This window comes from Melozone crissalis, unplaced genomic scaffold (genome assembly GCF_028551555.1).
Source record: "Melozone crissalis strain CALT ecotype California unplaced genomic scaffold, PUWL_Pcris_2 ptg000086l_1, whole genome shotgun sequence".
Taxonomy (NCBI): Eukaryota; Metazoa; Chordata; class Aves; order Passeriformes; family Passerellidae; genus Melozone; species Melozone crissalis.
Genome location: NW_026535863.1, coordinates 1,979,137 through 2,005,378, shown reverse-complemented (window position 1 = coordinate 2,005,378; position 26,242 = coordinate 1,979,137). Strand labels below are relative to the sequence as shown.

General features: G+C 57.6%; 1 protein-coding gene across 3 annotated transcripts; it reads right to left on the bottom strand.

Annotated features, from left to right (window-relative positions):
- Positions 1 to 752: 752 nt before the first annotated feature.
- Positions 753 to 10,341, bottom strand: CSF1 (colony stimulating factor 1). 3 transcript variants are annotated; one of them, XM_054290731.1, is made up of 9 exons: positions 10,263 to 10,341; positions 8,896 to 9,024; positions 7,115 to 7,177; positions 6,667 to 6,846; positions 5,146 to 5,323; positions 3,558 to 4,333; positions 2,533 to 2,588; positions 2,397 to 2,449; positions 754 to 2,130 (listed from the first exon to the last, which is right to left on the bottom strand). In XM_054290731.1, exons 1-8 carry the CDS (start codon positions 10,281 to 10,283, stop codon positions 2,398 to 2,400), a joined length of 1,455 nt encoding a protein of 484 aa, XP_054146706.1. In that variant the 5' UTR covers positions 10,284 to 10,341; the 3' UTR covers positions 754 to 2,130; position 2,397. The 3 variants fall into 3 exon arrangements, with proteins under 3 accessions (XP_054146705.1, XP_054146704.1, XP_054146706.1); XM_054290730.1 differs by lacking the exon at positions 10,263 to 10,341 and having other exon boundaries at positions 753 to 2,130; positions 2,382 to 2,449; positions 8,896 to 9,281; XM_054290729.1 differs by lacking the exon at positions 10,263 to 10,341 and having other exon boundaries at positions 753 to 2,130; positions 8,896 to 9,281.
- Between the last annotated feature and the right edge of the window lie 15,901 nt (positions 10,342 to 26,242).

Below are 26,242 nucleotides of genomic sequence, written 5' to 3'. Positions count from 1 at the left end.
GATCCAGCAGGATATATATAGGTCCCACTTCCCTGGGAAGGGGATGTGGACCTGGGAAACCCCCGGCTGCTGCTGGGGAGAGGAAGGGCTGGGCTGAGTCAGCTCCCCTCGAGGAATCCTGTTTGTCAGCAAACAGGGCAGCAGCTCAACCCTGGCACTCGCAGAAGGCTCCTAAATCCCCTCCTGCCCTTGCCACCCCCTTGGATGAGCAATGGGGGTGTTCACGCTGCACACCCCATGGGCTGGTAGGGACTAAGAGTGATGTGGGAGCCCCAAGCATCGCCCTGGAGATGCTGGATGTGTGCAGGGGGAGCAGGATGTGGGGCTCCCCTGCTCCTGGAAAGAAGGAAGGGACGCAGGGGGAGCAGCAGGAGGGGAGGAAATGCCTCTTCCAGGACTGTCACTCAAAGCAAAGTGCTCCAGGAAACTTTGCTTCAAGTGTGTTTGCTTTAAACAGCTGCTTCCCAACCGTTCACACAGATTTTGGGGGGCCCCCCGGCACCAGAGCTGGTGCCTGGAGGTCTCAGCAATGCCAGCAGAGCTGGGGCAGGAAGGGCAAATAAATCCCTCTGCCCTCATTCCAGTGGCCATGAACTCCCACATGCATCCACAGAGAAGCAGGTCAGGGTAAAAATACCAGAACTCAACCCCAATCACCTCCTCAGGGACCCCAGGGCTGAGACAGCTCAGTCCCCCCCTTGCATCCCACACTTACACCAAGCTACACCTCTCTGTTTATTAATAATATTAAATATACAAGTTGTTTTCCATTATTTTCTTTAAATAGACTTTTAAATGCCTTTGTATAAAATATTTCAGGATTTCATTGTATAAAAAAAAAAAAAAAAAAAACAAACCCATCCCAAAACCAACAAAAAAGCCCCAACCAAACAACAACAACAACAAAAAAAGGCAAAATAAATCCAACATGGGTAAAGGCAAGTTTTCTCCCCCAGGAGCAGCTCCTCCACAGTGTAAACTGGTGACTTACACCACCAGGAGTTTGGCTCCAGACTTCCTGCACATCAGGGCTTTTATCCTGATTTACACCAGTCCCTCGCCCAGGAACCCCCTCCTTCTGCCAGTCATAAATACGCACACATATATATATATATTTATATAAAAAAACCCTAATTAATAGTGATGCTTTCTTTAAAAACAGTTGGGTTTGTCCATATTTTCATCCTTCATATAAAAATAATGCTTGAAACTCCCAGAGCAGCGCAGGGGCCACGCTTCATCCGGGGCTGGAGGGAGCCATTGGATTTTAGGGCATCTCCAGGGCTTGTGTGTCCCAAACCAGGCTCTTCCCAAAGCCCCAGGGTGCCCAGCTGGGGCAGTTCCAGCTCTTACACCCACGTGGATCCCATCTTTCCCAGCCCCATTCCCTTCTCCAAAGCGCAGTCACCAAAGAAATGGAATCCCAGCGAGGCCAGCTCGTGGTGAGGACCCTGTGAGGGGCACACGGCCCCCCCCAGAACACTTGTGCAGGATAAAGACTTTCATCCACTCTACTAAAAAATAAAAAATAAGCCCTAACAACAGGAGGATGGGGAGGGGCTGGGATGGTGCCAAGGGTCACCCCAAACCCAGCCCCGTGCAGGGACGGGTGGGCTTTAAATATTCACAGTGTGAGGGTTTGAGTTGCAAGTCAGGGCTGGGGGTCCCCCCAGAATTCAGGATGCTCCAGTTGAAGCCTCAGGAAAGGCAGGGTGAAGAGGGGCGGTGGGTGCTGCTCCAAACCCACTCTGCTGGGATGGGAGAAGAGCCAGAGGATTTGGGGAGCCGATCCCTTCCATCTTCATCCAGCTCTGGCCGTGTCCAAACTGGATCAGCTCCATCACCCACATCCAGCACTCCATGGTCCTGCTCAGCACCGCAGCGTCACACCAGCCTGCAGGCATGGCTCCAGCCCTTCTTCGCTTCCTGCTGCCCAGGGGTCCCACTCAGGGCACATCCCCCCATCCTTCTGTCCCTGCCAGGGAGTTTTTTGCAGTCTCTGGCCACGGGCACGGGGCGAGGGCAGAGGGAGTGTCAGCGTCACGGTGGGATCGCGGCGAGGCCGGCGCGTGCCAACCCTCCTTCCGTCCGCATCCGTCCCCCGAGCAGCTTCACATCCTGCCTGGGGCCCTGGGAAAAGGAGCAGAGAGATGAGCAGGAGCTGGGGCTCTGCCAGGGAGGGCAGCGTGGGGAGAAACACACCAAAACCACAGGAAAAAATACTATGTATATTAAGAAAGTGCCAGTAATGGATTAACGAGCTGCGAAACCACATGCTGGCAGCGCCGGGGCGCAGACCTGCTCCTGTCCGTGTCTTCCCACCCAGAATTTCCCTGCCCATGGAAAGGTCAGCACCGATGGGGACACAATTTTGTCCTCACCCAGCCCCTGATCACCTCAGAGATCCTGAGTCTCCAGCTCTGAACATTCCCTTGCTCCCTGCAGCGCCCTGTGACAGAAAGATGGGGGGGTTTAGAGCAGGGTCACCCAGAGTGGGGGTCCCCAAAGCCCCCCCATGAAGGTCACACCCACCTCCTCTCTGGCTCCTCGGGGTCGCAGCCTCCATCCTCCAGCGGCCGCTGCAGGACCTGTGTGGAGGGAGGGAGATGAGCCCTGGGGAAGGGGAGGAGGGTGGCAAATATCCCAAATAACATCCTCCCACCATGCTCAGCACCACCAACTAATTGTCCTCCAGTCTCAAAATTATAGGAAAATTATAGGGGAAATGGGGATTGGCCCACAGTGGCCAAGAGACAACTGGGGAAACTGAGGCAGGATCTTGGTGCCTGGGGAGGAGTTGAGGTGGGTGAGGGAAATGAGCCCTGGGGAAGGGGAGCAGCAGGGTGGCAAATCTCTCAAATAACATCCTCCCACCACACTCAGCACCACCAATTAATTGTCCTCCAGTCTCAAAATTATGGGGAAATGGGGCTGAAACCACACTGACCAAGAGACAAGTGGGGAAACTGAGGCAGGATTTTTCTGCCCAGAGAAGAGACGAGGTGGGGAAGGGAAATGAGCCCTGGGGAAGGGGAGGAGGCTGCAGCAGCAGGGTGGCAAATATCTCAAATAACATCCTCCCACCACGCCCAACACCACCAATTAATTTTCCCCCAGTCTTAAAATTATAGGGGAAATGGGGCTCAACACAGAGTGGACAAGAGACAAGTGAGGAAACTGAGGCAGGAGAGAATCTTGGCGCCCAGGCAAGAGACGAGGTGGGTAAGGGAAATGAGCCTGGGGAAGGGGAGGAGGCTGCGCCATCAGGGTGGCAAATTTCCCAAATAACTCCCTCCCACTATGCTCAGAACCACCAATTAATTGTCCTCCACTCTCAAAATTATGGGGAAAATAGGGCTCAACCCATGCTGGTGAAGAGAGAAATGAGGAAACTGAGGCAAGAGGGAAACTTGGTGCCCGGGGCAGAGATGAGGTGGAGTCTTACCCCAAAATTATGGGGAAAATGGGGCTCAACCCACACTGGCCAGGAGACAAGAGGGGAAACTGAGGCAGGAGAGAATCTCGGTGCCCTTGGAGGAGGTGAGGTGGGGTCTTACCCTGGATTTATACTTGTAGAAGAGCAGCCCTCCCGTGGCCAGCAGGACGGCCACCACACTGGCCACCGTAATGTAGATGAGGGGCTCCTGGCGGCCCTCGCTGGCGGGCGGCTCCTTCCTGCGCTGCTCTGCGCCCAGAACAAAGGCAGAGTCAAAGCTGGGCCCGGCCCCGCCGCCATCCTCGGGGCCTCTCAGCCGGCTGAGCCCCCAGCCCCACGCCCTGGCCCTGTCCCTGCCCGGGGCTCGCAGCTCCGGGGCCATCCTGGAGAAGCGGAGCTGCGTGACCGCCGCGGGGCGGATCCGGGCTGCGCCGGGCGATGCCGTCGGAGGGCTGGTCCTGAGCCCGCCGCGCTGCTCCGGGAGGATGGAGCCTCCCCACTGCTGGCCTGGATCCTGCGGCAGGGGCCCGGTGCCCCACTCCACCAGCTCTCCATCCCCGCGGAGGACGGGGATGTCACCCGGCGCCAGGCTCAGCGTCCCGGCCGGATCCTGGAGGGCTTCGGCACTGCTGCCTGGAGCTGTCTGCTTCATCCCGGGGGCCAGCGCTGTGTCACCTAGCCCGGCAGCCGGGACCTCCTCGGTCCCTGAGCCCCCGTCCGTGCTACTGGGGGGCTGAGATGGGGCCTCTAAGTCAGCGAGGGTGGCATGGAGGAGGCTGGAAGGGACCCGGGTGCTAGCGGGTGCCGTGTCCCTGCCAGCGGCAGCAGAGAGGGAGGGCTGGGTGGCAGAAGGGAGGGCAGGGGACAGGCAATTGCAGTCAGGATCTGTCCCCACACCTGAAAGAAGGAGAGAGAAGAGACAGCCGTGGGGTCACCAGCCTCCAAGAGGGGCACAGGCAGCAGATCTGAGGTCGGGGGCATTGTCCCCGTCCCTCCCCGCAGCCCCAGGCAAGCGGGTCAAACAGCCCCTCAAAAACTGGGAGAGGCAGGGAACAGGCAGGAGCAGCGTGAGGGTGACAAGCAGTGGGTGGGATGAAGCAAACCCGAGTCACCGGGTCCCCTGAGTTGGTGGCAGTGCATTAGTCACAACTTGCAGGAGCCGGAGAGCCACGTTTAAGGTCCCCACGGCACAAGGACATGGCACAGCTCCGACATGGGGTGACACTGGGACATCTCCTCCATGCACACACAGCACGGGCGCTCGCGGAAGCGCGGACGGCAACACAGGGCTCCTCCAGCCCGGCAGCAACACTCGCCCCAAAGGCTTGGCCATGGGAAACTGAGGCACGAGGCAGCTGAAGTGACACAGCCAAGGTCATGCAGCGTGTTGGTGGCACAGCAGTCCCTCCATTTCTGTTATGCTCCACCCGGCATTGGAGCTCTGAGATCGAGCCCAATGCCTCCTTGGTCCCCCTCACATCTCTCCCTTGCCTTGTTCCAGCAGGATTTAGCCCAAATCCCACCTTCAAATGGCAGCCAGCCCCTTCTCCCCCGACACTGATGCAGAGCTCGCTGACACAGGAAAGGGGCCAAGGTGGACACGTACCACACCCACAGACACACGACTCTTAAGGTGCTCCATGCAGCGAGCCCAAGCCCCCCAGACTGGCACAGGTTTGCTGGGCAGAGGCCAAGCCTTGGCATCTCACCTGGTGAGGATCCAGCCTTCTTGGGTCCCAGGCACACCCTGCGATAGACTCGGCTGCAATCCTTTGCAAAAGTCTCCTGTTCCTCCAGCAGGCGCTTGATGTCCTGGAAGAAATCCTTCACCAGAACCAGCATCTCGTAGGGGGACGTGGTGAACTCCTTGAAGCACATCTGTGAGAGCTGGAGGAAGCACCAGGCCCAGCATCAGCTCCGTGACCGAACAGTGTCACCCCCACAGATCCCACAGCGCTCCCAAGGCAGGACTTGCTGGTTCCTCGTGGCTCCATGTCCATGCACAGCCCAGCTCTGCTCTGCTCTGCTCCACAGCCCTGCCACACACCCACCCCAGGGCACTCTGCACACCCCATTGCACCCCAGGATGCTCTGGATATCCCATTGTACCCCAGCATGCTCTACATATCCCATTGCACCTCAGGACACTCTGCACACCCCATTGCGCCCCAGGGCACTCTGCACACCCCATTGCACCCCAGGGCACTCTGGGCACCTCATTTCAACCCAGGACACTCTGGACACCCCAGCTCACCCCAAGATGCTCTGCACATCCCATTTCACCCCAAGATGCTCTGCACATCCCATTGCACCCCAGGACACTCTGCACATCCCACTTCACCCCAGAATGCTCTGGACACCCCACTTCACCCCAAGATGCTCTGGATATCCCATTTCACCCCAGCATGTTCTGGAATTCCATTTTACCCCAGCATGCTCTGCACATCCCATTTCACCCCAGGACACTCCGCACACCCCATTGCACCCCAGGGCACTCTGCGCATGCCATTCCACCCCAAGATGCTCTGGACATCCCATTGCACCCCAGAACACTCTGCACATCCCATTGCACTCCAAGATGCTCTGGACATCCCATTGCACCCCGGGATGCTCTGGACACCTCATTGCACCCCAGCATGCTCTGCACATCCCATTGTACCCCAAGATGATCTGGACACTCCACTTCACCCCAGGACACTCTGCACATCCCATTGCACTTCACAATGCTCTACCCATCCCATTGCACCCCAGGATGTTCTGGACACCCCATTTCACCCCAGGATGTTTTGGAATTCCGTTTTACCCCAGCATGCTCTGGACATCCCATTGCACTGCAGGACCTCCTGCACATCCCATTGCACCTCAGAATGCTCTGCTCATCCCATTGCACCCCAGCATCCTCTGGACACCCCATTGCACCCCAAGATGCTCTGCTCATTCCATTTCACCCCAGGACACTCTGCACATCCAAATGCACCCCAAGACGCTCTGAACACCCCATTTCACTCCAGCGTGTTCTGGACACCACATTTCACCCCAGAATTCTCTGGACACCCCATTTCACCCCAAAATGCTCTGCACATCCCATTTCACTGCAGTATGTTCTGGAATTCCGTTTCACCCCAGGACACTCTGGACATCCCATTTCACCCCTGGATGCTCTGGACACCCCATTTCACCCCAGGATGAGGACCCAGGCCCAAAGCCCCACCAGGCTGGGGTGACTGTACCATTCTCTCCTCATCATCCTCCTCCCTGATGCAGGGGTCCATGTTGTCATCGATGCTTTTGTACATCCTGCGCACCGTCTCCATCTTCTTGGCATTGGATGAGTTCTCCTTGAACTCTGTTCTCTCCAGGATCTTGCCCATCAGGGGAAAAGCAGCTTTCACATAGCAGGTGGAGTCGTTCTGCAAGGACACGGTGACAAAAAGTGACAGTGGTTACCGGATGGGCGTCCCACTCTGCCTGGGGGAAACTGAGGCACAGAGGCACCAAATGCCTTTCTACAACACCACAGGGTTCCCAAAGTGGGACCTGGAAGCCACCTGGCCAAGCAGGATGGGTCCCTCCTACAAAGGGAGATGAGAGGGGAGAGTGGGGATCTGGGGACCCCCCACCCTGCCCCAGCCAGCCCTGCTGTCTGTCCCCTACTGTCCCCAGCAAGAAACCACTCACCAACTGCATCTTGTCAATGAACTTGAAGGAGACCCTGCCCGGGTGCTGCATCTGGGTGTCAGCCTGGAAGGACAAAGCAGGATGTCACCCACATCCCCAGGGACAGCACTGAGCCCCACATATGCCATGTTCTGGGCATGGGGTGCCTGAGACCCCCAAGTCCACAGGGCGAGGAGGACTTTGCTCCCATTCCTGCTTCATCCCATCCCACCCCACACTCCTCCTCCTAAGGTTGATGCAGTGGCAGGAGTGAGCTCAGGATTCCTGCTCCCATCAGGATGTTTTACTTCCAAATTCACGGACCTTCTCCTGCCTTTCCCTGCCTGCTCCCACCCCGCCTCTCTTCCTCCTCCTCCTCCTCCTCTTCCTGCCAGCGCCACAGCGGAGCCCAGCCCTGCTTAATTCTCCTCGGCTCTCTCCCGCACCACTCTCTCCTCTAAATCCAGGCTGCAAAAGAGCATCGTGCGGTGCAGGAGGTGGCCGCGACACCAGGGTCACACATTCCCCGGGATCACACAGCGCCGGGGTCCCACCCGCAGCGCTGCCGGCCGCCCATGCCGCGACCCTTTCCAATGGCAGGAAAAACCCACCCGAACCAAACGCTCTCCCTCCGGGCTGCCATCCCAAGCTGGGAGGGCGAGGGCTGGCAGAACTGCGGGCCGGCAATTCTCCTCCTAGCCTGGGATGCCGTCCCGGAAACAATTGCTCCATTATCCTGCAGGCGCTGGAGCGAGGGCCAGCTCCTCCATCGGCGAGGAGAGGGCTGCAATCCCCGGCAGGAAAACCACATCTTCCATTCAAACCTGCTCCGTCCCCTTTCTCCCACAGCCGCGGACCCAGTTTTAATCCCTGGGCAGAGAGCAAAGGCTCCGGGGATGTGCTGTGCAGACGGAGCTCGGGCAGAGGAAGCCGAGCTCGCCCACAGCAAAGCTCCTGGCCCCGCAGCTCGGTGGTTAAAGAGGAAGAGGTGAAGCGAGCCCGGACACGGCGGTTACACCGAGCTCGGAGCAGCTCTCGGGGCCTCGGAGGCTGCACACCCGAGTCCCGTCCCTGGCCCGCACACCCCTCTTGCTGCAAGGCAGAATTTAATCTGCGACAACCCTGCAAATCCCTGCGTGCCCCCGATTCCCGCTTCTCCCCTGAACATCCGCGTGATTCCCCGCTCGGAGGTGAGCCAAGGGCCACGGAGGCAGAGATAGGGCCCCGGCAGCTGGATGGGCTGGGGCAGGGCTGGCCGTGCTGCGGGGCGGCTGCCAGCGCCCAGAGCTGCCCAGGGGCTGGGCGGGATGCCGGCCCCATCGCCCGGCTCCATCGCCCGGCCGGGCCCCCCTCGCTGCCTGCCACCCACCCACAGCCCCGTTGCCAGCCCAGCTTCCAGGCAAGCAGCTGGACTCAGGAATGCAGCCGGATTCCTCTGCTTAACCCCTGCGCAGCCGCCCAAAAAAGCACCGCCGGCCCCTCCGCTGCTTCCCCCGCGCCCCTGCACCCATCCAGCCTCGCTCCTTTCCCCTTCCCGGCCTCGCTCCTGCTTCTGTCTCTTCTTATTCCTCCTGGTGTCACTTTTCCACGGCCATCCTTGATAAAGGCACGACATCTGTCACCCCCCGGTGCCCACTTGTCCCTTGTGCCCAGGGATGCTCAGCTCCTGGGTACCATCCCTGCACTAGGACAGCTGAAAATCGCCCCATTTCCTTATTTCAGCACTAAAAAAGAGCTGCTTTGTGCTCGTCTGGTCTCAAATGAGCCCCCGTCGCACGGCACAGCCCCGGCAGGGCACTCACCAGCTCCTCCAGCTCGGCCAGGTGCCTCTCGGTGATGATCTGCTCGCAGTAACTGTTCTGCTCCGTCTCATGGATGCGGAGCAGGAGGAGGAGGAGGGACAGCAGCAGGGAGCAGCGGAGCAGGCACACCTGAGCACGACACGGGGAGCGTTTGAAGCAGGGATAACCCACACACACGCACCAAGCCCCCTGCCCCTCTCCACCACCCCGCAGCGTGACCACCTCTGTGGTAGCCGGGACTTGGCCACGGTCCAGCAGGATAATCCCACTGTGGTCCTCCAACCCCGAGCCTATCCCCATCCTGCTATTTTTAGGAGCTCCAGGTCAGCAGGGAATTTCCCAAGGCCCGGTGACACAAGCCTGGATGTGGCTCTTGGCCACCTCCACATTCCCGATCCAGCCCCTCTCCCCTCTCCCGCACCATTTCTCCGTCTCTCCTCCGTAAATCTCCTCCTCCGCCCTGGCTCTCCAGAGCCCATCTGACACACTGACCCACCCATCCCCAAAAATCCTCTTCCCACCCTCCAGACCCCCCCAGCTGCACCCGCCGGGCTCTTTCCATGCAGCAGCTCTGGCCTCGTCCCAAATTTCCCTCCCAATCCCCCTGCAAAGAAGCGGGGAGGCCCCGATCGGTGGCGGGACCCCGGTGAGAAGCGGGACTTGTCCCAGCGCCAGGACTCCCGAGGAGGGGGCGGCGGGGACCCTGGGCTGGGGGCGCACCCCCGGCTCCCGGGGCACCGGCAGGGACAGGGTGCCTGGGTGATGGGTGGGGGGGAATTTCCCTTGGATGATATCCAGGAATCCTCCCCTCTTGTGAAACTCCAAGATGCCGCCCGGGCCACCGCCGAGATGTGGCCACGGCTGAACGGAGCCTCACCCCGCCGGGAACGGGGCTGGGGACGGGGCTGGAGCCGGGGACGGGGCTGGAGCCGGGGACGGGGCTGGGGACGGGGCTGGAGCCGGGACGGGGCCGGAGCCGGGCTGGGGGTTGGAGCCTCATCGCGCAGGTCCGGGAATGGAGCCGGGGCTGCAGCATCCCCCCGCCGGCGACGGGGCTGGGGCCGGGGCTGAAACCGGGGCCTCCCCACGCCGGCGCTGAGAATGGTGACCGGGCGGGAACCGGGAACCGGGAACCGGGAAGCGGGGCTGGAGCCGCCGCTTCCCCCCGCGGCTCCGGGGCTGCCACGGCCAACCGAGGCGGGGCTGGAGCATCCCCCGATCCCCTGGCGGGAGCGGGACCCCCGGAGGAGGCGACCCGCCACAGGGGCACGGGGACACCGGGGGCCGCCGCTCCCGCACAGGTGGCAGCGGGGGCCGGGTTGAGGGGGGGTCTCCGCGGCCGCGGGGAGCGGGAGGGGCCGCCGTACCTTGGCTCCGAGGCGGGGCATGGGGGCTGCCGTGGGACCGGGGCCGGGCGGAGCGGGCGAGACGGCGGCAGCGGCGGGGCCGAGCGGGGCCGGGCTGAGCCGCCGCCGCGGCCGCGCTCCCCTTTATAGCGCCGCGGCAGCATGTGGTTTATGAGAAAGCACTTGGCCAGCCGCCAGGCCCCGCGGGGCCCGGGCCGGGCCAGCACCGGGAGGGCACCGAGCGGCACCGGCCGGAGCTGCTGGGTCCCATCTGCACCGCTCGGGGCCCATCGGAACCGCGCGGGTCGGGCTGGATCCGATCGGAACCGCTCGGGTCGTTCAGAGGGTTGGACTCGGCACCGCTGGGCTCGGATCGGCGCCGTTCGGGTCAGGCTGGAACCGCTGGGTTATGATGGGATGGGCTCGGATTTCCCGGAATTGGATCGGCTCGGCGCGGCTCGGCCCGGGGCACCGCGTGTGTGAGCCCCCGTTATCACAAACACACGCGGCGTGCTCACCTGGGCACGCACACATCTGCACAGATGTGCCAGGGACAGACACCAGCCCTGCATGGCCACGGTCACCCAGAGCACCAGCAGCCATGGGCACACACACAGCCCTGAGCTTGGCACACGTGTGTGCACACACACAGCTGTGCATGCATGCACACGGAACGTGCACGTGTGTGCTCACACACTCCTGTGTGTGTATATGGTCACCCCTGGGCACTTGTGAACGTGTGAACGTACACACAACACCCCTGGATGGGCAGGGACACCCCTCAGGGCACACACAGAGCTCTGGGCCTGGCACATGTGTGTGCTTGCTTGTCCCTGGGGACAGACACAGACACACACATAAACACAGAGACATACAGACAGACATACACAGACACACAGACACATACAGAGACACACAGACACAGACAGACACACAGACACATGCACATACACACAGACACACAGACAGACACACAGCCACACACACATATGATGGACACCCATCAGAACGTGCAGGGATGGATGCATTAGCAAGGGTGTGCACGGACAGATCCATGAGCATTGATCAGCCCACGTGAGCACAGATCCATCTGCACGGATGGACTCGCATGTGCACAAGCAGAGGCATCTGCAGGGATGTGCATGGACAGACAGCTGCATACGTGTGCATGATAGATCTGCACAGACACGGACAAATCCTGTGCATGGATGGGTTCACATGAACCTAGACAGATCCGGGGGCATCGGTGGGTGCAGACATGGAAGGACAGATCCATGTGTGCATGGACAGATCCATGTTTACATGGAGAGATCTCTGTGTGCATGGACAGATCCATGTTTGCATGGACAGATCCATGTGTGCATGGATGGATCTCTGTATGCATGGACAGATCCACATTGGCATGGAAAGATCCATGTTTGCATGGATAAATCCATGTTGGCAGGGACAGATCCATGTGTGCATGGGTGGATCCATGTTTGCATGACAGATCCATGTTTACATGGACAGATCCATGTATACATTGATGTACGCATTGGTGGATCCACGCGTACATGGGTGGATCCCTGTGTGCATGGCTGGGCCCATTTGTGCACAGATGGATCCCCATGTGCACAAGCAGATCCCTTTGCTCAGGTGCAGGTGGATCCCTGGACAGATCTGTGCACAGGAATCTGTGAGGGGCTGCATTTGGGGCCAGCAGAGCCACACAACAAGCCCCATTCCCAGCTCTGGGATTTTCCTCTTCGCTGCCTGTTTATTTCCAGGCGACTGGGAGTGATTAGTGGCCACGAGGTGATCCATGGCAGTGCCAAGCACTCTGACTGACGGGAAACCGAAAGCAAACTGCTCCACACACACACACAGAGGGATGCGTCTGCAGCAGGGGATGGTGACAACGGCGGGGCCACGTGTGGGTGACAGCCACCACATCCGAGCATGGAGGGACAGCAGGATCTGCTCCCCGGGGCCGGAAACCCTGCTGGGGCTGCAGAAGTGCTGAGGGGTTTTCTTGGAGCTGAGAGCTGATGCCAAGAGTGGAGGGTTGGGATCAGTGACCTGCTGGAGGAGAAGGGGAAGAGCTGGGAAGCAGCTGGAGCTGGGGACGGCAGTGACAGCCCCAAGATAGTGTCAGATCTGCACCAGCACGTGAGTATCACAGGTCTTGTCACCTTTGGTGAGCCTTAGCAACAGCAGCAGATAAAGGTCTGAAGGTGCTGAAGGTGACAGGTCGGGGAGGGAGGGCTCTGCATGAGAAATCAGCCATCCTCCCCAGATAACCTCTTCCTCCCCAAAACGCTGAGACATCACCCCCATTTTTCATCACAAGCTATTCTGGGAGCCTCACAGCTCCCACGCTGGGAGGACACCAGAGTGGACACCAAGGGACAAGGGTGAGTGATGCCAGCACCAGGGGTGACTCACGGGGACCCCGTGGCAGCACATGAGGCCCTTTCACACCGCCTGGGGCCGCGGGCTGCTCATGTCCCACACACTCATTGCCCTCTGCTTTAAAGGGACAGGAAAAGTGTCATATGCTGGGTCATGGGACAAGCTGTGGGGCAGGGACAGAAGGAGAGCAGGACAGAGGGACGGCAGAATGGACGGACGGGTTAATATTAATCCGCTTCAAGCATGACAGAGGGCGAGAGCAGCATCCGCCTCCTTTTTTTTTGGCAGGGAAGTGGCTTTTGCCCCTCCTCCCTTCCCAAACCTGCTGAAATCCCTGAGTCACGGGGCAGAAACGGGGCTGGTGGCAGAGGTGACAGAGGTGGCAGCTGTTCCGTGCCCACGTTGCAGCCAGAAAACCTGGGGGAGGCAAAATTTAGGGTGGCTGTCCCTCTCCCGGTTGCAAACTGGGATGAACAGTGCTGTCACCATGCTGGTGCTGTGCAGGAATTGCCCCTCTCACCCCACAAGCACTGCCAGCCAAGGGGGGAAGGTGGGATGAGGCTGTGGAGCTTCCTGGGCATCCAGAGGTGCCCACATCTGCTGGCACCAGCACAGGGGATGCAGGGATGGAGGAAAGGCAGGGCAGGATGGCCCCTGTTCCAAAGGGGACTGGAGCAGCCACCAGCACCAGCCTCACACAGCCCCATCTCCACTGTGGCCAAGGCTGGAGCATCCCTCAATTCTCTTGCTCCAGCAATTCCCTCTCTTCCCACCCCCGTGGGAGTGAGAGCACATCCCAACCAATCCCTCATTTTGGGAGACTTTTTTAGCGAGGATAAAACCTGTGGCATATCCAGCAGGGATAAAACCTGTGGCATATCCAAAGGGCCAGGAGCAGCCAAAGGTGGCAGCTGTTCTGTGCCCACGCCGTAGCCAGAAGAACTAGGGGAGCCAAAATTAAGTGTGGCTGTCCCTAAAGGGGACTGGAGCAGCCACCAGCACCACCCCCTGCAGCCACAACTCCACCGTGGCCAAGGCTGGAGCATCCCTCAATTCTCTTCCTTCAGCAATTCCCTCTCTTCCCACCCCCATGGGAGTGGGAGCACATCCCAACCGATCCCTCATTTTGGGAGGCTTTTTCCAGCCAGCAAGCCCCAAAGCAGGGATAATAAAACCTGTGACACATCCAATCCCCCCAGCTGCACCCTAGGACCAGCCTCGGGCTGCCTCTGTGGAGAAAGTTATTTCCAGCAGGAAAATGTTGCAAGGTCTTAATCAGTTCCTTCCCGGTGATTCACCGGAGGGCCAGGATGATCTCCCGCAGTCTCCTGAGTGCTGCAGCTGAGCCAGGACCCGACCAGCCTGATCCAAGCTGCAGCCATGTGTGCCCAGGCTGGAAATCCCCGTGGGAAGGTCCCGAGCCGGTTCCTTCAGGAGTGGAGGAATGTGGCTTGGAAGGCACTTCCCTCCCAGCCGCTGCCAGGGGAGGGCTCAGGATGTCGTGATGAGGCTGGAGCCTTCATCCCACAGCAAATACCCCGCCTCCCCTCCTCCTTCCATCCCTCCCGTGCTGCCTGCTCCACACAGGGACGCTGGAACATGCATGGGGACACTAGGACATCAATAGGGACACTGGAACACCCATGGGGATGCTGAAACACCCATAGGGACACTGGAACGCCCATGGGGACACTGGAACCACTGAAACACTCATGGGGACACTGGATCACCCATGGGGACACTGGAACACCCTAGGGGATGCTGGAACCACTGGAACACCCCTGGGGACACTGGAATACCCATGGGGACACTGGAACATCAATAGGGACACTGGAACACCCATGGGGACACTGGAACCACTGCAACATCCATGGGGACACTGGAACACCCACGGGGACACTGGAACATCCATGGGGACACTGGAGCATCCATGGGGACACTGAGACACCCATGGGGACACTGGAACATCCATGGGGACACTGGAGCATCCATGGGGACACTGAGACACCCATGGGGACAATGAAACACCCGTGGGGACACTGGAACACCCATGAGGACACTGGGACACCCTTGGGGACACTGGAACACCCATGGGGACACTGGAACACCCATGGGGACACTGGGACATCCTACCCAGCTCCCATCAGGGGGGGATCTCGGGGTCCCCTGGCAGCAGCCCCCTCCCCACAGGGTCAACCCTGGCTGATGCAGGCCAGGGAATTCAGCCAGGCTGGGAGCGAGGGAACCGCAGGGTCAGGCTGTGTCCGGCGCCTGTGGAGAAAGTCCCTGCTCAGAGTTATCATAACCCGGGCTCCTCGACCACAGAGGCTCTCAGGAGACCTCCCACCACCCCAGCACGTGCTCGGGGGTCCTGGGCCACTGATACAGCCCAGCCTGGGGTCGGGGGGGTGCCCATGTCAGAGGAGGGACCAAAGAGGGGTGACAGCCCCGTGTGGGTGACCAGCATGTCCCCAGCGCTCGTGGCTGTGGCTGAGTCACATCAGGCTCCAGCTCCACTCCTCCCTCCACTGAGGAATGCGGCAGGGCCAGAGCCAAAATCCTTCCAAACCTTCCCAGGCAGCTGCTCATGGGCACCCACAGGGTCTGGGGGAGACATGGGGCAGGAGGTGCCACCAGCTGCGGGTTCAGGGTGGCAGCAGGACCATGCCCACCCTGGGACAATGACGCTGTGCCCATGCTCTGGGGGACTCCCCAGCACCCGCAGCACACCCTGAACGAGGGTGCTGGGGGGCCACAGTGCCCAGCGTGCCCCATTCCCTGCTGGGCATCACCCAGAGCTCACAGCGCACTGTGGGGGCAGCCCGGGCTCAGCTGAGGGTCCTGACCCATGGCCGGGGGTCCAGGGGCTGTGCCAGGAGCAGCTGGGCACCAGTGGGGGCAGCTTGGGAATGCCCCAGGGAACGCCCCAGCACCACCTGGGGGCTCCCTGTGTGTCACCATGGCCAGGAACAAGATGACATCCAAACCTTTCCTCGATGCCACAGCCCTCTCTGTATGATGGACTGTCCCTGCCCTAAAGTGGGACTAAACCCCACTTGAACCCCCCAAACCGGGACTGTGACCCCCACACGCGCCCAGCTGCAGGCTGGTGGGGTGACAGCCCTGTGGCACCCCCCGGCACGGGGCTGGGGTGGTTTAGTGGAGCGGCAGAGCCCGGAGCCAGAACAGAGGAGCTGTTTGTGCTCCCGCCGGGGCCGCTTGTTTATCGGCAGCCGCAGCTGTTTACATCAGCGCTGGCCCCGGCTCCGCACGGACACCCAGACGCGGTCCCCAGGTGCCGGCGGGGCTTTGCTGGGAAGGAGGGGAAGCAGCGATGAGGCTGAGGCTGAGTCACGGCCTTATCTTGCTCCACACCCCGCAGCACCATCCGGAGCTGCTGAGCTCCTTTCCCTGCTCACCCCCATCCCTGAAAGCTGCAGGACCCCCAGCCTGAGGGACATCTGTTGCATTGCACTAAATAGTTTATTTAGTTGTGACACAGAAATCTTACAGACATCCTTGCCAGCCAAACGGACACCTTGGGGGACAAGGGGTGTTCTCACAGGGCACGGTGGGGCTTATGCCCATCATCTTCTGGAGGGGGACAAAGATGGACAGAGACAAGGAGGAGGACAAAGATGGACAGAGAGACGAGGGTGACAAAGATGGAACAGACAAGGAGGGTGACAGAGATGGACAGACGGACAAGGAGGGTGACAAAGATGGACAGAAAGACAAGGAGGGGGACAAAGATGGACAGAAAGACAAGGAGCAGGACAAAGATGGACAGAGAGATGAGGAGGGGGACAAAGATGGAACAGAAAAGGAGGGGGACAAAGATGGACAGACAGACAAGGAGGGTGACAAAGATGGAACAGACAAGGGGGACAAAGATGGAACAGACAAGGAGAATGACAAAGATAGACAGACAGAGGATTGGACAGACCCCTAGCAGTGTATAATCTCCATCATCCCATTCCCCGATTGCTGAAGGGTAGCTGGGAGTTAATGGGGACAGGGGGGACAAGGACTCTTCTCTAAGGGCACTGTGGGGCTTATGCCCATCATCTTCTGGAGGGGGACAAAGATGGGCAGACAGACAAGGAGGGGGATGAAGATAGAGAGACAAGAAGGGTGACAAAAATGGACAGACAGACAAGGAGGGTGACAAAGATGGACAGAGAGAGGATTGGACAGACCCCTAGCAGTGTGTAATCTCCATCATCCCATTCCCTGATCCCTGAAGGGGGTTAATGGGGACAGGGGGGACAGCAGTGCCTTGCCTGCTGGAGAAGGAGCCCTCGCCTCCCAAAAGGAAGCAGTTCCTGCCAGGAATTCGAGGCATTACTCAGCTGGCGGCCATGGATCAGCTGTTTGGCTGCTTGGAGCCTGTTTTTCATTAGCAGCAGCGATTTTAGCACCGTGGAGCTGCCTCCTCCCTCCTGCCAACAGCTCCAGGATGGCCCTGGAGAGCAGGAGCCCGACCTGGCAGGTGGGATGCCACAGCAGGTCAGGGATGCCAGGAGTGGTTTATCCCTGATAAGCCTTGGCTGTGGGAGCTCTCAGTGGCTCACCTGAGTCCAGACCTGTCCCACGGCAGGGATGAAGTTCAGGAATGTTTTTGAAGGGATGGTGGTTCTGAGGAAGTTGGTTGTGGCTCCACACCTGGATTAATTTCTTTCCCATCAGAGGGATGACGTTCAGGAGGGTTTTCGGAGGGATAAAGTTCAGGAGGTTTTTTGGAAGGATGGTGGTTCTGAGGAAGCTGGTTGTGGCTCCATGCCCGGATTAATCCCTTTCCTATCAGAGGGATGATCAGGCAAGTTTTTGGAAGGATGGTGGTTCTGAGAAAGTTGGTTGTTGCTTCACACCCGGATTGGATTCATCCCTTTCCCGTCAGACGGATGAAGTTGGGGTTGGTTTTTGGAGGAATGGAACTCGTAGGGGAGCCACCACTGGCTCCGCACCTGGATCCACCCCTTTCCCAACACAGGGATGAAGTCCAAGCAGGTTTTTGAAGAGATGGAGCTCCTGGGGGAGCTGCCAGGACACACAGGCTGCTCCCTCAGCTATGCTGGCAGCCCTGGCTGAGGCCAAGGGGTTCATTTTGGGCTGAAAATGGGAGATTTTGAATTTGCAAAGGCTGGTGGGGGAGGGTGGTGGTAATGGGGTGGAGAGGGATTTGGGGGCTCACAAAGCTCTCTCCAGCTTGGGGAGGATCAGGAATCCATTCAGCTTTATTAAAATCATCTTTTCACCTCTGAAAAGCCAAATAAATGTGATTTAAATATCAATTCCATCCCCCTGCTCCCAGGCAGCCCAGGTGCCATGGGAAGGGACACATGAGGATGGAGCAGGGACAGAGTTGGGCCGGCATCTCCCTGTGCAAACCCCGCAGCTCCGGCTGCTCCCACGCTCCCGGCCAGAGCTGATGCTAAATCCGGCCTTTCCCATCTCCCTCACAGCTGGACACGGAGCTCCCGTCCCCATCTCAGTGGCCTCATCCTCACTCCCAGGGGACATTCCCCATTCTCTTCCCCCTGCTCATCACAATTCCAGCCCGTGCCAGAATGGAGCTGAGCAGCTCTCAGGAATGGGGTGAAATGGCTCCAGCTGCTTGTGTGGGATTGGAGGCTCAAATTTTGGTGGCTTGCTGCTTCCTCCAAGAAAACAAATGGTCCTTCCAGCAGGTGAGCTGCTTCCCTGCTTGTCCAAGGATCAAAAGCTCTGTCCAGCCCTGGGTGGTATCAGTGCTGTGAATGCAAAGGTGTTAGGGAAGATGAAACAGGAAAGCCTTATAAATATGATTGTCTGGCAAAAGATTTTGAGAATATGGAAACTATAAGCAAGATTGAAATGAAAGCAAGTTTTGAGATACCTCAGTTACTGAACAACTGGAAAACAATGGTGTGGCCAGCTGAAGGTGATCCCCTTTTGATGGAACAACACCCTCTGCTTGCAGACAGGCCCAAGGGTCAGAGCAGACCCTACAGCTTGGCAGAAGGGGCCCAAAGAGGAGTTTTTAGGGTTTAAAATGTAACACAGTGTGGTAATGTAATGATTCTTATAGGCTGTATGGAAATGCTATAGGATTTGTATCTTGTACTAGATTGTTTAGCGAGAATTAGAATATTCAACACAGAAGAAGATTTATGGTATTGTAAAGGGAACTTTGTACTCTTACTTCTTGTCTCTTAGCTCTTGCCTTTTATGTTCTTTCCCCTTTTACGCTCTTACCCTTTTACTCTCTCACCCTCTCACCCTCTCTGCCCCTCTCTTCTCTCAGTCCTGCTCCAGCTGTGGCTGGCAGCTCCCAGCAGGGCCCTGCACCCAGGCCCTTTGCAATAACCCACAAGTTCCCAGCCCTGGCTGCAGAGATCTCGTCTCCATCCATCCCGACCGTGCTACCCCTCAACACTCCTACACAAAGGGGTGGTTTGAGGACTGCTGAAAAGTTCTGCTCATGCAAAACTGGTAAGAAACAGGGTTCCACAGCAGTGTGGAGGGGGCTGCAGTGACGTTTAGGGCAGTGATAACCATGATCACCCCACTCCCGGCCGAGAGCAGCGTGTGTGCCCGGAGGCTGCTCTTGCACCTACGCCAAGAGCATTGGATCATCCCTGCGACAGCACAAACAACCTTCAGGCACCACCAGAAAAACACAGGCTGATGCATCTTGGCATGTGCTGCTGCGCCTCCGCCCATCATCCCGCCCGGCAGCCCCGCAGCCCCCGGCACCGCGGCTCCTCTGGCCCCTCGGGGTCCTCGGAGCTGCTGCCACCCCAGCGTGGTGCCCAGAGAGGCTGAGAGCACAAAAACATGATAAAAAACCTGCCTGGGCTCTTGTGTCCCCCAGTGCTCAGGGGATCCCTCAGCTGGACCCCAAGTAGGGGGCATATCCCATGTTCTGGCAGGGGGAGGATGCAGGAGTGGGGTCAGGATGCTGAGGGTATCCGAGCCATGGAGAGTCAGCAGCTCCCAGAACTATTCCTCACACCCAGAGGAATGTAATGAATCAAGGATCCCCAAGGACCGTGCAAAGTTTAGGGCCTGAGATGAGCCAGACAAGTCCCAGCTGAATGAGGAGAGTGAGGCAGAGCCAAGACACCCCAAACCCAATTCCAGCCATGGGGAAGGGGATCCCCAGTGCTCCCCTGCCCAGCCCTGCTGCAGAGCCAATCTGAGCTGCCACCCCCTCTCCAGCACTCATAATTAAAGATAATCCATCAGAATTTCATCCCGTGGCTGCTGCTGCCACATCTGGAAGCCGGTGTGGGCTGCTCGAAGCTGTGCAGGATTTCCAAGGAACCACAGGAGTTTTCCATCCTCTTTTCATTAGCGTGTGGTTCCCGCCCCAGAGCTCCAAGCAGGGCCAGCAGCCCCACACTCAGCCAGAGACCTCGGGCCTGAGAGGTCCCCAGGGCTATCAAAATTCACCATGTCCCCATGGCTGGGCTGTGCCACCCCCTGGGAGGAGGTGGTGGCACAGCAATGGGGACCTGGATCGTGTCACCAAACCATCCTGCTTCCCAAAATACAGCCCCAGGATGGCACTCCAGCCAAATCCTGCTTCCCTAAACACAGCCCCAGGATGGCACTCAGCAGCAGGAATTACCCCACATCCTCTGAGGTTGTGCCACACAGCAGGGCTGAGGCTCCTCAGCCTCTCCCCAAGGACTGGGGGGCCCCTGGGTGTCCCTGTCACCCCTCCCTTGAGAGCATTCCCTGCCACCCCACAGGTGGGACCAAACCCCCAGCAGCTCCTGCCTCTCAGGCCCGGCCACCGACCATGTCCCTGCTGCTGTCCCCGTGTCCTGGGCAGCCCCGCCGGTGCAGCCGCAGCTGTTTGGCCACATCTGGGGCTGATTTTCAGCGCGGGGAGGCTGAAACCGCGCTGGGAGCCCGAGGGCAGCCTCAGGATGTGGCGGCTTGACCGGGAGGAAAGTGGGGCTGGAGGGGCAGGGGGGGCGCGGAGCTGCCCCCGCTCCGGCCAGAACCGGCTGCGGCCCCGGGGACGCGATTACGCCGAGCCCGAGGCATGTCCTGCGGCCAGCCCAGCGCTCCATGACCTCACCACCACGTGCCTGCACCAGGAAGGAAAAGAGGAAATTCGGCTTTTTTTATTTTTTTCAAGAATAACTCTTGCCTGAGCTTTTCCTGGGGGTGAGAGTGTGACCCGTGGCCAGCGCCACTCACCTTTTCCACGAGAGCATCACTCTGCGGTGATGGGAGAGGCTCCCAGCCCACACACATCCCAGGATGAGGGGATGGACACAGAGAGATGCAATCCACCTCCCCAGATGTCCCTCAGCCTTGTCATGGGAGGGGTTGTCACCCACGGGTCACCCACTGCACATCCTGGGTGCCTCTGGAGAACTTGAGTCCTTCACTGGGAAATTTGGGCAGAGGAAGTTGTGCCGGGCTCATAAACACATCGAAACCGCCTGTGGTTTCCACATGGGTCACATCCTCCTTGTCCCACCCCTGTGTGACATGTCCCCAGGGCTCAGAGCCACTGGTTGGATCCCCATCTCTCCCCAGGGCTGGAGGCAGCAGGATGCAGGAAGGGAAACGGGAATTAAAAATAATTAAAATACTTAGAAGGGCACAGGCCTGGAATGGAGCCCACCCAGCTCCAAATCTAGGGCTGGATCCCACCTCCAAAGAGGTGACTGGAGGCTCACAAAGCTCTCTCCAACTTTGCACTTGTCCAGCTTGGGAAGGGTCTGGAACCCACTCAGCTTTATTAAAATCATCTTTTCACCTCTGAAAAACCAAGTAAATGTGATACAAATACCAACTCCAACTCCCTGCTCCCAGGCAGCCCAGGTACCATGGGAAGGGACGCACCAGGACGTAAATATGGGTTCCAAAAGTTCCACCTGGCTGCAGCAGAGACCAAGATGGGATTTGGGGCAGAGACCCCCGGGTTATCCCAAAAAGCTGTGAGTAAGCAGGACAGGAGCTGGGATCCACTCCCTGGGAAAAGCCCAAACCACCAGAGATGCTGATCCTGCTGCCCAGAGCCAGCTCTCCTGGCCAGGGTGGTTTGGCATCCCTGGCAGCCCTTCTGTGCCACTGAGGCACCTGATCCCACAGCAGCACCTTCACTCTGGCATGAGGAAAACCAAACCAAATCCCAGGAAAGCAGGAGACAGCGGCAGCAGGATCACCCCCAGGATACAGATTGTAAAAAGAACAAATTTAATTCATACCCAGGAGCTGATGGCTCCTCCATGTGCAGGGAATGAGCAGGACCTGAGCTCATTGCAATGGAGAGATGGATGACAATTGGATTAGGATGAGGATTGGGATAAGAACCCAACAGCCTCCCTTCACTCCTTCAAACCTTTCTGCTGAGCCAGGGGAGCAATTCTGTCCTCCCTGGTATCAGGACTAATGCTGGTTTTTGGTTTCTTTTTCCCACCTCTGTTGAGGTTGGGACTGAAGGCGCTTGAAACAATAGCTCACGTTCAGACTCATGTGTTTATTGTTTCTTATCTATGTTACAGTCTCACAGCAGTGAGTTCTGCAGTCTCATTGACAAGGCACAGAACGGCCAACAATCTCCTGTTACAAGGTCTTTTAAGGCTAAACTATCCAATTAAGAAATGACACACAAATTATTTTCAAATTTAACCCAATAGCTAATCACTCAAAGTTGGCAATGCAGAGTTTTTTGTCCAATTACACAAAACGACCCAAACCCATGGAGAAGGTGAAGAAGAAGGAGCAGCCTCTGCTTTACAAACTCCATCTTGCCCCATATATATTGCTTTATTCCAAAACCTTAAACTCTAAGTTTTCCACCTTATGATACCACACACTTCTATTCAAACTCCACACCCACAATCCCAGTTCTGTCTTTCCATTTTGGAAGCTTCTCCTTGGCCTCCGGTCAGTGCAGTGTTCTCCTGGGGGTCATATCAGTTTCTCTGGATCTGGACTGAAGGCACTTGAGGTGACAGTTCATGTTGGGACTCAGGTGTTTATTATTTCTTATCAGTAAAACAGTCTCACTACTGTGAGCTCGGCAGCTTTTTATTAGAAGGCAAACAATCTCTTGCTACAAGGTCTTTTAAGACTAAACCATCCAATTACGTACTGACACCAGATTATTTTCCCTTTTAACCCAGTAACTGATCCCAAAGAGCTGCAATGCAGACTCTTCTGTCCAATTACAAAATGCCACCCAAACCCATGGAGAAGAAGGTGAAGAACAACCAGCCACCACCCTAAAACCTCCATCTTCACTTATATATATTGCTATATTCTAAAACCTTAAACTCTAAGTTTTCCACACAAGTGTGATATCACACACTTCCATTCAAACTCCACACCCACAATCCCAGTTCTGTAATTCCATGTTGGAAGGTTCTCCAAGGCCTCAGGTCAGCACAGTGTTCTCTCGGGGGTCAGTGCCTGTCAGCACAGAAAGTCTGAAATTCTCAGCATCCATAACCCTTGGCAGCTGGATCCTCTCAGCATCCTGGGGCAGGATGAAGCTGGGCATCACCAGAGCGTTTCTCACTTGGAAGAGGAAAATTAGATCCAAGAGGATGAATTTGGCCTTTCCTAGGAAGGGGCTGCATTTGGAGGGGTCCAGGCTGGTGCATCACGTGCCAGAGTCACAGCCCACCCTCACAGCCCCAGGATGCTGCTTTTGGGTTGTTTTCCCCCAGTATTCACACATTCCAGCTGGGCTGGGAATGTTTGCCTGAAGGAGGGATGTGGGATCTGCCAAGGGTCTGGGGACCTTCTGGTGTCCTGTCCTCCACCATCAGGGGAGACCCACGGAACCTCCCCCAGGGAGGAGCAGCACTGGGTACCCCAATGCCAAAGCACCTTCGTTAATGGGGCACCCTCATTAATGGGACACTCTCATTAATGGGACACCCTCATTAATGGGACACCCAAATCTCAGGGCGTCCTCTTTAATAGGACACCCCAATCTTAGGTACCCTCATTAATGGGACACCTCAATCTTAAGGCACTTTTGTTAATGGGACACCCCAATTTCAGGGCATCCTCATTAATGGGACACCCCAGTGTTGGTGCATCCTCATTAATGGGATACCTCAATCTCAGGGCACCATCATTAATAGGACACCCCAATCTTAAGGCATCCTTTTTAATGGGAGACCCCAATCTCAGGGCATCCTCACTAATAAGACACCCCAATCTCAGGGTACTCTCTTTAATGGGACACCCCAAACTTAGCGCGCCCTCATTAATGGGACACCCCAGTCTTAGGGCATCCTCATTAATGGGACACCCCAATCTTAAGCACCCTTATTAATGGGACACCTCAATCTTAGGGCACCTTTTTAATGGGGCACCCTCATTAATGGGACACTCCAATCTTAGGCGCCCTCATTAATGGGACATCCCAATCTTAGGGCATCCTTATTAATGGGACACCTCAATCTCAGGGCGCCTTCCTTAATTGGAGACCCTCATTAATGGGACACCCCGATCTCAGGGCATCCTCATTAATGGGGTGTGGGAAATGGATTTGTAGAGAATTCTCAAAGGTTGACAGAAGGCTCACAGAGTGTGCATCTGTCTGCAGACCTTGAGATAAGAAATGCTGGCTTAGAAATGCCAAGAAACACTTATAAGGTATTATATTTAAGAAATAGTTGGCTTCTAATTGTAATGGCATGAATTTTAACATCTGTATTGCCTCACCCTTCACATAAGACTAAAAATGGAATAGAATTTTTTTAAATTCCTCTCAGTTGCCCCATCTCTGGGTCAAAAAAGGGCATAACTTGACAATGGGGCATCCAGATTAATAGGCACCTTTTCCTTGGGGTGCCCTTATCTTTAAGGCACCCCCATTAATGGGGCACCCTTGTTTTTAGGGGCATCCCACCTCTATGGCACCCTCATTAAGAGGGCACCCTCATTAATGGGACAGCACCATTAATTGGGGACCTTTGCTTCTGGGCTACCCTGTGTCCTTATTAATGGGGTGTCCTCATTAATGGGGTGCCCTCATTAATGGGGCAGCCACGTTAATGGTGGACCCTCACTTCTGGGGTGCCCCCTTGTCTCCAAAACACCCCCATTAATGGGGCACCCCCATGTCTGGGCACCCCCATTAACCAGGCGCCCTCATTAATGGGGCACCCCCATCTCTGGGCACCCCTATTAATGAGGCACCCTTATTAATGGGGCAGTCTGATTGTGGGACCCCTCCCATGACCCCCCCCTCCCTTGGCATCCCCCCTGTTTTTGGCAGCCCCACAAGGGGTGGGGGGCACCCATCACCTCTCTGCCCCCCATTCTGTGAGCTCCAGGCCTGGCTCTGTGCTTGCAGACCCAGTCGCGGTTTGGAGAAAAAAAAAAAAAAGGAGGAAAAATTGAGTTTTCCTCGTCTGTAAGAACGAAAGTGGGGGAAGGAGAAGCGGCTCCGGGTCCTGGAGCTGTTGCTGGACTTTCCTCCCTGGGGGAGGATTTTATTCAGCTGATACAAACGATATCTGGGGCTTTTTTGATTCTGGTTTCCTCCCGGCAACGGGTGGAGATGAGTCAGAAATCCAAAATAAAGATAAATAAGTTTAAAAATAAAGGGAAGCAGAGGCACAACTCCCATCCCACTTGTAAATAAATGCCGGAGCTGCTGGATGGAGCGGTAGAGGATGGAGGCAGAGCAGGAGCGAGGGCTGGGTTTTGTCCCGGGACAGCTCCGGGGGGATTTGGGTGCTCGGTGATGCCGCCTGCGTTCCCTGCTCCCTGCGGGCCGCGCTCCTCAAGGGGAATGCCCTGCCTGGATTAAGGGTAATAATCCAGGATTTTGGACCCTGGAGCCGCAGTTTGGCAGCGCGCCGGCTTTGCTGGGGCTGGAAAGGAGCCGGCTCTTCCCTGGATTCGGCGAGGTTTAACCCCTGCGTGTCCCGCAGCATTCCAACGCCGCCGGACACTTCCAGCCCCCGGGCGGGTGGTCCCGGCAGGGATTCGGGAACAGCCAGCGTGGCTTGGCCAGACACCCCGCCCGGCGCTGCTCCTCATCCTCACCGCCACCACAAACCCCATCCAAACGCCGTCCAAACCCCGCCGTCCCCGGGGGGCTCTGCTGAGTGACCCCGGGGCCGCCCCCACAGCTGGATCCGCAGCCAACATCTGGGCAGCGCCTCTCGCAGCTTCCTAATTAAGGGATTCATTAGGACACCCTCCCTCCCGCGGGGTGGCGGCGCGGGGGCCGTGCGCCGCCTCCAGTGACGCTTTTGCAGCCCCAAAATTCCCACCACGGCCGTCGGCGCTGGGTTTTGGCAGCAGCAGCCGCTTACTCAGCCTGGAAGTGAGCCGGCTCTTCCCGGGGCAGAGCCCTCGCCCCTCCGGCCGGCCGGGCTCCGGCTGAAATCCATCCCTCCTGCTCAGATCCATCCCTCCAGCTCAGATCCACCCCTCCAGCCTAGATCCATCCCTCCTGCTCAGATCCATCCCTCCGGCTGAAATCCATCCCTCTGGTTCAGATCCATCCCTCCTGCTCAGATCCATCCCTCCGGCTCAAATCCATCCCTCTGGTTCAGATCCATCCCTCCTGCTCAGATCCACCCCTCTGCTGAAATCCACCCCTCGTGCTCAAATCTATCCCTCCGGTT

Coding starts and splice junctions, on each gene's coding strand:
- CSF1 (XM_054290730.1), bottom strand. CDS start 9,195: ATGGGGATAGGCTCGGGGTTGGAGGACCACAGTGGGATTATCCTGCTG. Junction 5,324..6,666: donor AGGATGATGAGGAGAGAATG/GTACAGTCACCC, acceptor TGCTTCCTCCAG/CTCTCACAGATGTGCTTCAA. Junction 2,450..2,532: donor CCCGAGGAGCCAGAGAGGAG/GTGGGTGTGACC, acceptor TTTCTGTCACAG/GGCGCTGCAGGGAGCAAGGG.